Raw genomic sequence first — 14,880 nt, forward strand, 5'->3', positions numbered from 1 at the left:
TGTGCTTCATTTTAACCATTCCATCTTAAGAACAGTATGCAAAACTCTCAGTAAATCACATTGATTAATATTTTGAATTTGTATGCAGTAGCGCTCTGCACTCACCAAGTACAATATAAATATTATTTTATTAAATTTCAAAGCAGTTGTGTTAGGCAGGATAATAAAATGTCTTTGTCTCACATCCTTTGTCTCAACAACAGTCTTTAAAACAGAAGCAAAAGTAGTAAACTAAAGTAGTAAACTCACAGCGAGAAAGTCGGAAATGAGGGAATTCCAGACTCCTAAACCTGTGCTAAGACCAGCAAAGCACAGACTTTTATGTCCAAAGTAGAAGCATCTGCCTGAGGTTTGCAAGTGTCTCCTCAGCTTCTGTTGTACGGTTAGAGAAAAAGTTAGGGGTATTTTTAAATTTGCTAATTCACCAGTACTCAAAAGGATTTATAGCATCTTTTTGCAGGAACCTCATTCCATGAGGATGCTGCTGGAGGGCAACCAGCTCATTAGGGAAAAGCTGAGGGGACAGAACAAGAGCACAAGTGAAAAATGAGTTGGAGTAATAAACAAATAAATAAATAACACCATAAACAACAAAAGAGGTAACAGATCTTTGTCTCTTTCTCCTTTCTATTTCTATATTTTAATTAACACAGCATACCACTTTCTGGAACATCTCCTTTCCTACCAACTAGCTTGTAGCTCCTCTTGAAAGCTCCTGAATAAGATAATTCTCGCAGAAATCTTTCCAATATAATCTTATTTTCTATGCATAAATGGTCACTAAAACAATGCTAGATCAATACAATACAATTATTTTGTAAAATTAGTATAATATTGTAAGCTTCAGTACAAAGTCAGAGACATATCCTCACACTAACAAATATTGTTCTTTAAACCAGAGAAGCTAAAAGCAGAAACTATTCTAAATCATGTCTCAACTAACAAATCTCTAAAAAACTGGAGCTCCTAATGGCATTCAAGAGAATTTCTCAATTTGCCATTAATCAGTTCATCAAAAGTGTTTATTAACTGGGGCAGTACCCTTCAGAATTGTTATGTCTAAATTACTCAGCTTGATGTATACAGCCTCCTCACCAAGGTGTAATTTTTGACATTCAAGTTAGAAATGTGATGTTAGCCCTTGTATTCACATGTAATTTGTCATTAGAAATTGTCATAGCCTTTTAAAGAATAGTTATTCCTAGCAATTCCTTAATTATCCCTCTGTAACAAATGAAGAAAGAATTGAATAATTTTCCAATTATACCTCTTCATATTGCAATCTATTTGTTAAAATACTGAACAGAGCTTCTCTTGGAGCATTTCTCACCATAGTAATTCCCCACAGAATTGTTTATCAAAAGCCAAATAGAGCACAGGTGAATGGCAATACAGCTATAGGACTGATTGCTTTAACTAAATAAATGCTGCAATCAGCATCAGGACACAGAACATCAACAGGATTTTTACTGTACTACAAACAGTCACAGTACTGCTAATACCTTTGACTTCCAGAAGAGCATAGTGTTGATGTTGCTATTCAAAAAGCAGCATTTTGTGAATATTTTTATACTCATGAACACCTTTATTTTGATATCAGACTAAGAATACATGCATTAACTCTCAGCTGACTTCAGTATCACAACTGTGTGAATGTCAGATACACAGATCCCCTGCAAGTATTAGAGAAACATGAGGACCTTGTCAGGAAGGTAAACAAATACTGCAATAAAATGGATTAAATATGTAAAGCTGACATAATATAGGGCTGAATCTTCTATAGACAAGACCGCACGTCCATCTAACCTCTAACTAAAGGAGGCTCACAAATCTGTACAACCTGCAACTGTCCTGACCAAATTTTACCAAAGTAAGCCATAGGTAAACTCTTGAGCCCATAATTTTAAAGAAGATTTCACAAAGAGTTCAACAAACCTGCAACTGGCAAAAATTCCAGAAAATCATCTACTTTTCAGGCCAGTCACATACCTGAAGAATTAAACAGTCCTTTAAATATGTTTAATTCCATTAGATCAATATGTTCAATATGTCCAAAATTCCATTAGAACAACATGTTCTACAGTAACAGTACTGGTGCGTCCTCCATGTGCAATCTGCGATCTTCTTGTTTCTGGAGCAGTCAGAATTAAAAATCTTTTAAAAAACATACATTACTTCCCAATTATCCAAAACAGCTTATATGTGCGTGCCCAGAAATATGATCAATTTCAGTCTGATTAATTTATGGAAGTGTAAAGCTCTGCATTAAATTAACTTTATGTCTTTAACGTGATAATTTCTCAATTATGGTGCCTGTAGAAAAAAAGGCACCAAAAATATTTGCTAATGTAATTTAATTGAAAAAGTTTAGAAGAATTCTATTTAGGTATGAATAGAGATGCCTCTTGGGAAAAAAAAAAGCATACCCAGAAGTGAAAACAGAGAACAGACTGACTTGTAATTACTGAAAATAATTTTTGTTGAAATTTCTTAAATCCTGAAAGTTGGCCACAACTTCACAAAGGAATCAGAAAAGGAATTTGTTAAAAGTGTTTAAATGTCAGTATCTAGTTCAAGGCTTTTATGCACTTCAGTGGTATTCAAATGCTAAGTCACTAAAAATCAAGCATACTGCCTCAATATCTTAATACAAATTAAGGTGATGACTTACAACCACATTAACCATTCTGGGCCAGATGTTCAAGCAAAATAAAGATATCAGCTTTTTTTGGTAAAATTTAGTCAACTTCATACTGTGGCTCTACCCTTCCAAATCTTTCCTCCAAGTGAATGACTTTAAAAAAACAGTGAGAGCTAGAGAAATCCTAAATTTTTTACAGCTAGGTTTAGCACCAAACCAATAAAGCCAAAGAGTAAATATTACTAAAAATAAACACATTTGTGTTTAAAGACAATGTGCATACCACAGTGTGTGTCTCTATTTTATTGCTCAGAATAGAAACAGTCACCATTCTTCAGAGGACAATGTAGATCTCTGTTTTAAAAGCATCTCATTTGCTCTAGATAATGAGCCAAGAGCAGGAAGATTATGTGTCATATCACATCTCCATCTTAATTATTTCTCTATCAAGTATGTCGCTTAGACATTATTATTTTAGCTGCTCCAGAAGCTGCTACAAAATCTTTGTAATCATATACTGGACATAACTTTTCTTTCACTATTAATTCAGTGTGATGTAAAAGAAGAGAAGAAAAACAAAGGTCAGGCCAAGTGCAACACATTAGAGAAGTTTACTAATGGAAAATAATTCTGCCAGTTAACTCCTTTCCAACCACTCCAGGGAAAATAAGTCTGAAACCCATATAATTTTTTATAAAATGTAATGTTTGTTTCTGAAGCCTTTTGAAACTACATTTCTTTACCCATCATTCAACTTTCTGTAAACAGTTAATAGCACTATTCAGAATGGGCTATAAAATTCCTTTTCTGTGCAGTTCATTTATTGCATCCCAGCTTCCAACAATTTAGAAAACTATAATCATGCACATATTACTGCTGCAACCCTCCACTCCATACTCCCTACCAAAGCAAACAGAACAGATGTTTCATCCTATAAGTACATATGCAAACAGGTTTAAAAGCACGGCACAATGGTTAAACAGAATTATCATAGAGATAATTCAGATATGTTCACAGAACAATCAAACACAGAAAATATCAAACAAGACCACAGTTCCAGCAGTTCATCTGTAACCATTGCTAAATTTGCATCTAAGAAGGAACCAGAACTGAAGATGGTCCACACCAGCCAGCATATGTCTCAAAAAACCCACTTCCACAGGAGTCTGCAAGAATGTGCACTATGGGCATCTGTGTGGGAGAAACTGGAATCAGGGACCAGCAGGTAAAAGAGAAAGTGAGAACTCCTCAGGCTTAAACTCACAGCACTGCCAGAATAGAGCATCACAATAGAGTACAAACCCAGAACTCTACCTGGGATCAAGCACAAGTCCCACACAGGTTTGAAGACTCCAAATCCTGCTGAGTTTGCAGGACTTCTATTCACAGACAAGGCCCTGCTGTCCTACATCCCAGCAAAGGAAATTCCTCTTCATAGGTCCAACAACTTACCTTGCATAATCCTACTATAAAATGGTAGTAAACACAGTATATAGCAATAGTTTATTGCTATTAACCAAGGCAGTGCAACAAGGCTTTAACCAAAGGAGAGAGAAACCATCAAGTTACACTGATGTTTCAAGCCAAACCTCCTTTATTTGAAAAATATTATTCTGGCATACACGAAATGTGATCACAATTACTCCACCGATGCTCTTTTGTTAAGTGCCTGGGGTAGGCAGCAGTCATTTTAAGTATTTAGAAAAACAGATGGGTCTGTTCTTGGTACTGAAATCCTGTAGCTGTAAAAATCACTTCCATTTTATAACTGACCATATGAAGTCCAAGTGCTTTATAAACAGCATTTTTCCCATTAATTACAAACACATTTAGAAATAACTCTAAAAAATTAATATCACTCTCCTCCTTCCAAGAAAATTACTCCTTTTTATTTCCAAGTAATTGTATTGAACATATTTGCCTTTTATTCCTAGAATAACATTACCTCACTAAAGACAGACAGCGTTTATCTGACTTACCAGAACGCTGGTGATGTTGCTCTTCCAGGAACTCCAAGTCAAGCATTAGGTCATCTTCATCCAACTCACAGGAACCCAAGTTATTCAAAACATCCTAGCATAGATTAAAAAAAAAGAAAAAAGGAAAAGAAGCATTAGAAACATTTAGACAGATGTTTTAGCCAAATTGCTCTGCATAAAATTATTTCCCATCAGATCTGGAAAACATTTTTAAGGAGGAGCTACAGAAATTCATTCTGCTAACATTAGACCAGTGAGAAATGGTTATGAAACAACTGTCCAACCTCAAAAGTGTTTGTCACTGTTGTCTTTTTACAGGACCTCAAATATTTAACAAAAAAACCCAGAAGTACAAGTAATATCATCTACCTGTTCAGTGATGGTTTTGCGCCTTTGCAAGTTTAATCATAACTTTTTATGAAGGTAAAAAGTTATTTTTAGCACAACATAAAAGTATCAGTGCATGTTTTTTATTACATTTTGTAATTCTGAGCACTACCTGCCCTTACTAATATACTTAGAAGAGAGATTTACTGTTTTATTTATCAAAAGGATAAAGAGATGCAAATGTAACATAAACAGGAAATTCAGGCATGAATTATCAACTCATCAGTTTTTAAGTACTTATGTGGGTGGCAAAGGCTTATATAGACAGAGAAGAAACCTGACCCTTAAGTGTAGTTGCATAGGTCTCCATTACCATTTGTTTGTCAAGTCTTAACCACAGACAGATAAGGCATGTTTACAGACAGGGATAATAATTCTCCATCTTCTTCTCATGTTTATTTTAGTTTACTGTCATTTCTTTTGATGTGGTAATACATTGATTTTCTCCACAGTCACCAACACTGAACCAAAGCTAATACAATGCCTTCTCCAGCTAGCATTTTGGTTGCTGATCAACAAGCAATACTGCAGGGCTCAATTTTTCAGTCCATCCACAGGCAAGTTAAGTCATTAGATGCTGCGTGGGATGGATGCTGGCAACCTGTGCACTGCACATGCTCCCAACACCAATGTAACATAACAAATCAGAGTGAAAGAGGCCAGGTTATTGTCCTAAAGCACTGAACTGTCTGGGAGATCTCCGCATAGCAATCTGCTGTATAGAAAGTAGAGAAATATGACAGTAATATACATTAAACTAGTAAAAGCCCTTCTTGACTTCAGTTCCAATCGTATTTTTTTTAGGTTCCTTCTAATTCTTCAAAATTTTCCCACCACAATAGATGCCACCTCTTATTCCTACTCACCACTTGCACCTATCTAACCCTTTGAAGAATTTATTTCTTCAAAATCTGTTTTCTACTCTTTCACAAACAACATACATGCAACACAAGGACTTTTTCTTGCATTTTCCCTGACTTATATCAGCACAAGACACCTCTTATGAGATACAGAAGCCACTGCTAATGCTGTTACTAGATTTTTGCTCTCTTTTTAAATGTAGATGCTATTATGCACTCAAACTTAATCAAATGGTATATTAAACTCAGACAAAGTACCACATACTTTGTTTATATAGTTTTTTCCATGTAACAAAAACATTTGGTGAAAACATCCAGAAGAACAATCCCTGCAATTTTTAAGCAACAGCTAAAAGTTTTTCATGCCAGTAGAGGCAAAAGGTAAAAAGGTTGGAGTACACAGGTCTGTTCTTTACCTTAAAATTATTGTCTATACTACAGTTGACCAACTGAAGCCACATTGATATTAATGCTGAGCATCCTTCGATAAGCTACACTAGAAAGGAGCAATGAATTCATGTTAATTGAGCATCTCCTACATCCTGGGCAGTAATTTATGTGTGATCTGAAATCCCGGGAGATTGCCTGCAAAAACATAGTGACTCACAGCCTTCATCAAGAAACAAATTCCATTTGATTTGGAACAAACAAACACAAACAGAACCACTATTTTCTAAACTGAAGAGCTGAAAAACCATGTAAGAGGGACCAAAAGAAAAAGAGTTGTATTCAACTCTCCTCCTGCTTAATACTGCTTTTCAGGAAGATCTTCACCACCTGAGTAACGCTTCGAGAGCAGGCAAACAGTGCTCCCTCTATCCTCTCTGTCCTGCAAGGCTGACGTACATCCTGCTCCACACAGCAACACCTCTTCTCGTCCACCTGAGCTAAGGGCTCCCAGCTGCCCTCCCAAAGCACCTGTGACCCCTTTGCTTCCCTTTCCTACAGCCTCTTCAACTGCACCAACAGCAGGCAAGCTGAAATGACATAGCAAAGCGCCCTTTATTCTTTCATAAGTACCTCCTCCAGGCAAAGAATCTCCCTCTGTTCCCAGGAGTTCACTTGCTGTTTATAAAGGGAGAAATTACAGGACTGGGACCAAACAATTTGAGCAGCTACTATCCATCATGGCAAGAACAAAGGCTTGACAGGGCTGCTTCATCTCCAAGGATAACAATGATGGCAGTCTAGCTGATTCCCTGCTCTGACAGCCCATCCTGTTCTTCCGTGGACACAAACCAAAAATGAACTCACAAATGCATAAAAGCCCACCCAAGCAGAGAGCACTAGTTAGATTCCCAGAGCTGTTCTAAGTAGTATTTTCTAAAAACATGTAATTAGAAAATAAGAGAGCTGAGCTCTCAGAACGACCTGCCTAATGTCACAGCACAGCTCAGCGATACCGCCACGAGTGCACAGCAACGTCCTCCCACCCCTCTACCTCCTCACAGAATTCATTACTCCTTTGTTGCTATGATAATTAGCAAAAATTGTAATTTCCTTTAAAGTTTAATATCTCTTGACCCTTTGCCCATTCTTTCTCTCACCACTGCCACAGCGGTCTTTGAAGAATAACACAATTAAATATTAAAAAAACTAAAATCAGAGAGAGATCAAGCCCTAAAGAGCATTCCAAGTGAGTAGTTTCAAGGCTTTGCTACATAAAGAAAAAGAAACTAATTCTTCCATCAAAGTCTCAAGGAACCATTTGTTGTCTATTTAGAGTGGCATATCTTTTATTTATTTTAGGAGGCAAACCATTTAGTTAAGGCACAACCTTGCAGCAAAAAGTTCCTTATTGACCCTGTAATAGCCCTTGAGAAGCCTTAAGACATACTTCCTACCTCCAGGGTATGCTTGCCTTCTACTACCATTTTGACTTTATAACGGACTCAAAATTAACATGATGGTGCTTTTTTCTTCCAGTCTATCTAGAAATTGATCATAACCTGTGAGAAGAGCACGTGAACACGCTTAATCAATCATCTGCCCATGTCTCAGATTTTCCTGGTCAACACAGCCTGCAGCCAGTTTAAAAACTAATAAATTCAGTTTGCCAACCATACTTTCTACCTTTGAGTTGGTGGACTACCACTGTTATTTTAAGAAGTTTCTATTCACACAAGAATTCAGCAGTAATAATTTAAAGGTTACAAACTCAGCCTAAACGGTAGCGGTTCATACAACAGCTCAGGATGTGCTAACCAATAATGGCTGTAAGCAGAACAGGATGCTCGTCTAAGGATATTTCAAGTCATCAGTATCTTCTTATTAACATTTTCATATTTAAAATTCTTTCAGCAACCACAAGAAGTACAAACTGCTATTTTCATCCAACTGGGTATCTTACACAGGATTCAATGAATTCAATGGTACTCAGCTCAGTCTGGGCCTAGTTACAACTTCATTAACAGTCTTAAGTAATATGACCTACAAATAGCTTTAGTATGAAAAGATACCCAATGGTTTGCACAGGTACAGTTCAGAAACGGCTAAAACTTGTTTAGTAATAGAGATGTACCAGGCACACAGTTCCCCTAGCTAGTAAGTTTACTCAGGCTTTTTGAAAAGGCTTTCCTTCCTACACCTCCTTAGTACTCTCCCTATCTCCTTTCTCTCTTCCCAGTTTCCCTTCCTAAGAAGGGCAAATGAAAAGAACTCTAGTGCATAATACATAAATTTTAGTCCCTTTCCAGAATAGCAAAGTATTTAATTATTTTTATACCTGTTCAGTTCAGAGGACAACACTAAAAATGAGTCTGGAACAAGTAACAGCAGCTTTAGCAGTAAATATATATAAAATGCCTAAGGTAATATGTCTCAAATCTACCACTGGGCTTTAAATAATAAAAAGCAAATAACATCTCTTTATGAAGGCTTCTTTACTATGTTTTTTTTCCTAATTATTATTCCAAATAACTAACTTAAGCACACAAATACCTAGTCAAATTACTGCTTATGGAATTACAGTATAGTCCTCTAAAAACTAACTACTTTGCTTTTTAAAAATGGCAATAAAACACACATTTGAATATGTAAATACACTAGTGTATATTATTTTGTTAAGCAACATAATTCAATTCCACATGGACCAAGCAAAACTGTATTAGTTGCACAATACATATAAACCAAGCAGGCTAAATCCATGCAGAACTGAGTATTTACAGCTCATAGATAAAACCAAGTTTAATAATTGGGTTGAGGTAACAAATCTCCCCATTTGAACCAGCCAGTAATCAGTGGCACCAATCAAAAGATTAATTTCTTCATGTTGTCACGCATCTTTGCTCTACACTTACTGCTCTTCTAAACAATTGAAATAATCCACTAACCCCAAGGTCCCCAAGGCTGCAGACACAGATTCTCTGTCATTACCAGCATTTTTGGAATGTTCTATCTGTTATCTTCAATGTTATTTTAATTAACATGTACTCCCTGGTCAACATGATATTCAAACAACTTTTGTATATTTCTCAAGGCCTATAGTGGTCATCTTGAGAGAGATTCAGGCCTGATAAATCTTGTTTTGTTGAGCAAGGGGATGCAGTTCTTTTTTTTCTGACCAGTGTTTTTGGTTACCACACACAGGTTGAATCTGGGGCCTTGCATTTTCCAATGTATTTCCAGGCTCTTTTACACAGACTGAGATTTCCATTTCACTGCTGAATTGTGTTACTGCAACAAAATATTGACTGTTTGCTCAGAGATTGTTCAAGGGCTTTGAGAACCTGAGGTCCAGTAAGCAATTAAGCTACAATTGCAAGCATTGGCATGTTTGCGATTAGTCAGTTCAAAACCATTTCTCTCAAACACATCCATGGCTGAAGAAAATATACACCGGTTAAGGTAACATTGGTTATAAATACATTGCTATAACCTCACTGTCATGAACATGAACATACTGACTACATTTCATTCTTTAATGGATCTTTTGGTCAAGCTTTGCCCTGTTTGACACTCTTCTGTCGTGGCACTTCCTCTGATGCTTGCCTTGCAAAATTCTCACTGCTGCTGCAACTAAATTGAGCACTTGAGATTTGGTCATGGGCATCCCTCTTGGAAACCTGAGTCTTGAACACACACAGACCTACATTTTTCCTCAACTGTCTGAAATTCTGTCCCACTGCCTCTTCAGACGCTATTAGGAAAGCCCGAAATCTCAGGGGAATAATTTTTTTAACACTTTTTTCCCCAGAAATAATAGCAAGGGTCTCATTTCCATAAGTGATTATGCAGCGATCACTGGATTTTCAAAGATATTTTTAGAAATACAAGAACAGTATTTTAAATTCACTTTGGGTTCTGTTTTGCTTTCCTTTCCTCTCACATTGGCCTCAAGACACCTTTCTAATTGTCTTCCTCTGTATAAATGTTCTTAACTACTTTCTAAATACAGATTTTCATATATTACTGGTAGGAGAGGGAAGGACATTTCCAAAAGGTAAGGATTTAATGTTCACGTCTCCCCATTGAAATTATGTAGTAAATGTTAATATCTAATATTATAGATTCCTTTTTTCCTTTACTGTATAAATATATGTGGGAGGCTATTCGAGATCAATGCCTTCACAAGAGTATATAGAAAACACACTCTAAGGAGAATCATTTGATTTTTTGTAAAGTCACATGTATGACAATTCACCTGTATCAACTGAGGGTCACTGAATATCTGATGCTGGAGAAGAACAAAATTAAATACTTATTTCAAGACTGAAATGATTTCTAAAGATTGCCGAAGGATAGTACTTCATCAAAATTGTATTCAACAAAGGAACGTGGCATACAATCAGCATAAGAATGAAAACTGAGACATACTCAAGGAAAAAGAAAGACCTTGAGCTATTTAAAGTAATGTTAGCTGCTGGAACTGTACCTGAATAATTCATGGACATAATGAAGTATTTCCCCTTCTGCTCTCTCCCACACACTTCAAAGGGAAAATGAAAGTATATAAAATCCAGCAAACAGAAAAACTTTTAAAAACATAGAATCTCTGCCAACAGCCTGAAAATCTTAGTATCAAGTGTAAACCTTATGGATTACTTTCATATACCAAGAGCAGCTTAAAACAGTTATTTTCTCCTGAACAGCACCACCCAAAAAGCTTATTATTCACTACACGAATAAACTGAAGACTTTAGAAAAGACAAAACAAATGTTGCCATGTTTGGTAAAAACATCTTTTGTAGCTAATATGTGAAAATCCGATTATTTAATAAATTAATGTGCCCTTAAGAACCAAAGACAGAAAATTAACAGTGGAGGGAACAGTCTAACTACAGAGCTCAGATCCATCATGCTATTCTTCAAAATATTTTCTGCGTGCACTCTTTCAGCCGTATAAGGGAAGAGCAGTACTTTCCACCTGATTGGTGCTTCTGCCCTTTCGATTCTCCCTGTGCATTAAATCAATGTCTGCAATGATGCTCCTCTTGCCTGAGTGATCATAACTAATGGAGTCTCCCAACAGGTCTCAGGCTGGCACTCACCCACGCAGGGCTCGTCGTGCCACAGATCCAGCCCGGAGCCACTCAAGGGAAATGCAGCCAAGCCCAAGAGCTGCTGGTGGCAGGAACAGGACCTGCCCATGCTCCTGTCCTGCCACAGTGTCAGTCAAAAATAGAGGGGCAATAGCCGGTGTTTTGGCAGCACAGGAAAGCCACAAATAGTATAACTGCTAACAAGACAAAAGTTTTTGTAACACTGCTAAGCACGGGAATATTAATAATATGCAGTTGAAACAGAGAATAGTGACATATTTGCACAAGCCATGTGTAGCAAAACATACAAAAAACCTCAGAAAGATGATAACAAAGGTGATGTGACAGGCAGGAGAGAGACAAGCGTTGGAATCAGAACTAATCGTCACTCCAAAAATTAGATGACCTATAGGAGAGGTGGATAAAGTCCCCATCCTTTCCTTTTGGAGTGGAGGCTGACAAGGACAAAGCCAAGGATGAGTGCAGAAAGATGAGGCAGGAAGAAGCAGCACACATTGGATCCAGTTTCCAACAGTTCAGAGAGCAGAGCCCGGCCTCCACAGACCCTGTGAGGGCGATGGCAAGGACCATCCCAGCAACACTGACCTTGTTCCTCATTTCCTAAACAATCCCATTTTTACTTCAGCAGCCATCTTTAATTCATACACATACGTGCACACACCCACCTGCAACACAGGCACAGGTATACAGCTCTAAAGAGAACTGGGAGGCAACAGGTGGCCTCAGCATTTAGATCGTAGTTTTATACAATTTTAAGATAATTTAAGCAATTTTAAGCATCTATCATAGCATTCTAAATTAATGTTCAAGTCAACCCTAGATAAGGATCAACTCTTGACAGACATGATAAAAGACAAGAGTCACCTAACCCTGAATTCACTATTTGTCAAGACTTTTAAAGTAAAAGCCACACTGAAAATGTGCCAAAGCTTCCATGAAGCAAAAAGCCTGAGAACAGCATCTATGAAAAAAAGGAAAAAACTATCAGAGAGGTGCTTTACTTAATAGTTGCCACTCTTTCAAATAATTTTAGAGTGTTGAGATTCACTTTGGTTGTAAACAGAACCAAGACAATGGGATTTTCTCTGTTCAAAAAGGTATGTATGTTTTCCATACATCAATCTGCAATTTCATCTACAGAATCCTAGGGGAAAAAAAAAAAACCACTCTTAGGGAAGTATGAAAATTCATTCAAAAAAATTCAATGAAGCTTAAAGGGACCAAACAAAGCTTCCTTTAGTAACTATTTTTTCCCCTCCTCACTCACACATACATATGCGTTCCTCCCAGCAGAGGGACACATCTGCAACGTAGTCTGCTTTATGGATTAGTTAATATTTTTACAGCTTTTGTAATAGGCAAAGTGTTATGCAAGCATTCTAGTGCAGTCATTATCAGAACACAGCTTTGTGTAATTTTTCTACACTCTCGCCAGATTTTTCTGCCAAGCACAGAAAAAGCTCCTTGAGTGTCTCATTCCTGTGTTTTTATAGGATGTAATTCAGACCCCTCTGTGAAGCTTATTTGTATATACCCTAGAGATGTGAGTACATCTTAACAGTGTCCAACAGGTTATTCAACACACAGATTGGTTATTTTTTTCCAAAACCACTCAAATTACTAACATAACTCAGAGCTACACTTTCTGTCAATTGAAACTTTGTCTGTGTCATGAAAGGACCCAAGTCAGTACTTCAGACAATATTTAAAGGGTCAAAATTTGGTTTATGACGCCTAAGGAATCTTTAATTCTATTTTTGCCTTTTGTTAACCAGTGGTACAGAAAGGGGAAGAAAAAAGAATATAACCACAGAACTAGTGAGAATCTGAGTGCCAAAAAGAGAAAAATTTAATATCAGGGGATACAATAGGAAGAACCTCAGTATTTATACTCATGACAAACCCTTACCACTCCTGTGTCAAACTCTTACCTAAAGAATATCATTGTTCTGACAAACTACATCAGAACAATTCACCTATTGCCACAATCCAGCACCAGCCACAGTCATCTGGCAGACACAGCTGAACTCAAACTCCTTTCCCCAAACAGGTACATACCAAGTTCAAGAACTGATTGATTTTCCTTGCCAATAAAATAATGTTCCAGTTTTAGTTATATCAGCTATACAGCTGGAGTCAGCACTTTTGGATGGCAAGTGAGAATAATCTGTTTTATGGCTTGAGCATGATTTTATTTCTCAGAAAAGACTAAGAACTTTCTGCATATCAAAAACTCAAAACTCTTCTAGACATACGATTAAATAAATACTTTTCCTTCACAATATTATTATAAGCCAATTAAGGCTGAACCTTCCATTTCTAATTTTAAATTCTAGCCTCTAATATTGGTGATAAATCACTGCAAAGTGAGCCTTGAAAATGAAACCACAAGTGACCCTTTGGTATAGTGTCATTAATGCAAAATATAATAGATGTGCTACGGCTAATATTATTTTAATTTTTTTCTGTTTCCATGGCAACTTTGGCCTACAACTGCTCTGGTAAACAGGGGTTTATAGCATTCTTTGAGAAATTATTCTGCTCAAAAGGCTTTTTTTCCACTACTGCATACTTTTTTCTTTCTTTATTGGAAGAAAAACTGTAATGTCAATTACTGGTCCAGAAGAAAGATTTTTTTCTTTTATTATCACATTTGAGTGGGCAGTGAATTGAGAACTTGAAGCAAGGCAAACCATTACAAGCTTTGACTAACAACAGCAATACAAAATGCAACATCCCTTCTTGGAGAGGTATTGAAATCACAGAGACAGAAACCACAGCCACTTGCAGAAAATCCTGCAATGCAGCCATGTGACTGGCTTTGCTACTTCTCCCCTGTACTTTCAGAAGTATTTGATGCTTAAGACACCTATCTCTTTCAGTATCTACATCTGCTTAGTCTTCTAGCAAGTATTTGGCTCTAGACCACAGAATGAAAGAACAGCCTCAATATCTATAAAACAGCGTCCAATTCTTTCCCATGATTTACACAGGTGCTACACCTGCACAGAAAAATTTGGCGTGCCAGGCATCCCAGCTTAACAAGAGAACACTATGTGCATGTCAGAGTTCACCTGGCTGTTAGATCCAAATCCAGAGATGACCAAAACTGCACCAAAACTGCCACCCACCTTGCCAACCACAACCAGGGACAACCAACACAATCTGGCTGTGTCGCAGCATTTGCTTCCCTCCAAAAAATTATCTGTTGATGAAGTCAGTGTGCTATTAGGAGGGTGATCTCCCTGCCAGAGCAAAGCAGGAAGGCCTGAGAACACAACACTCTTGGAGAGGTATAACACACCCTGAACTAAGGCCAGGGAAGATAATTAGGACAGCTTAAAGCTTTTGGGCACCTCTGTCTGTTCAGCCTACCCCAAAAACAGCACTATTTCATCACTGCTTCAGAGCCTAAAGCAGAAGCTGAAGATGATTCCCTTTTTAAGGCAATGAACTCAGAGTTCATTTTAAGTACAACATAACCCTCAGCAATGTTAATTGCCTCACACACT

The 14,880-nt window shown here is 37.2% G+C and overlaps 1 protein-coding gene across 2 annotated transcripts in view; it reads right to left on the reverse strand.

Moving 5' to 3' along the window:
* The window catches only part of CCSER1 (coiled-coil serine rich protein 1), a 608,728-nt gene that overhangs the window by 487,903 nt on the left and 105,945 nt on the right, over positions 1-14,880 (reverse strand). For both annotated transcript variants that reach the window (XM_030947275.1, XM_030947274.1), the window contains exon 4: positions 4,621-4,714. In XM_030947275.1, the coding sequence (XP_030803135.1) occupies positions 4,621-4,714 (94 nt within the window). The remainder of the gene's footprint in view (positions 1-4,620; positions 4,715-14,880) is intronic.

Source organism: Camarhynchus parvulus, chromosome 4 (assembly GCF_901933205.1).
Source record: "Camarhynchus parvulus chromosome 4, STF_HiC, whole genome shotgun sequence".
NCBI lineage: Eukaryota > Metazoa > Chordata > Aves > Passeriformes > Thraupidae > Camarhynchus > Camarhynchus parvulus.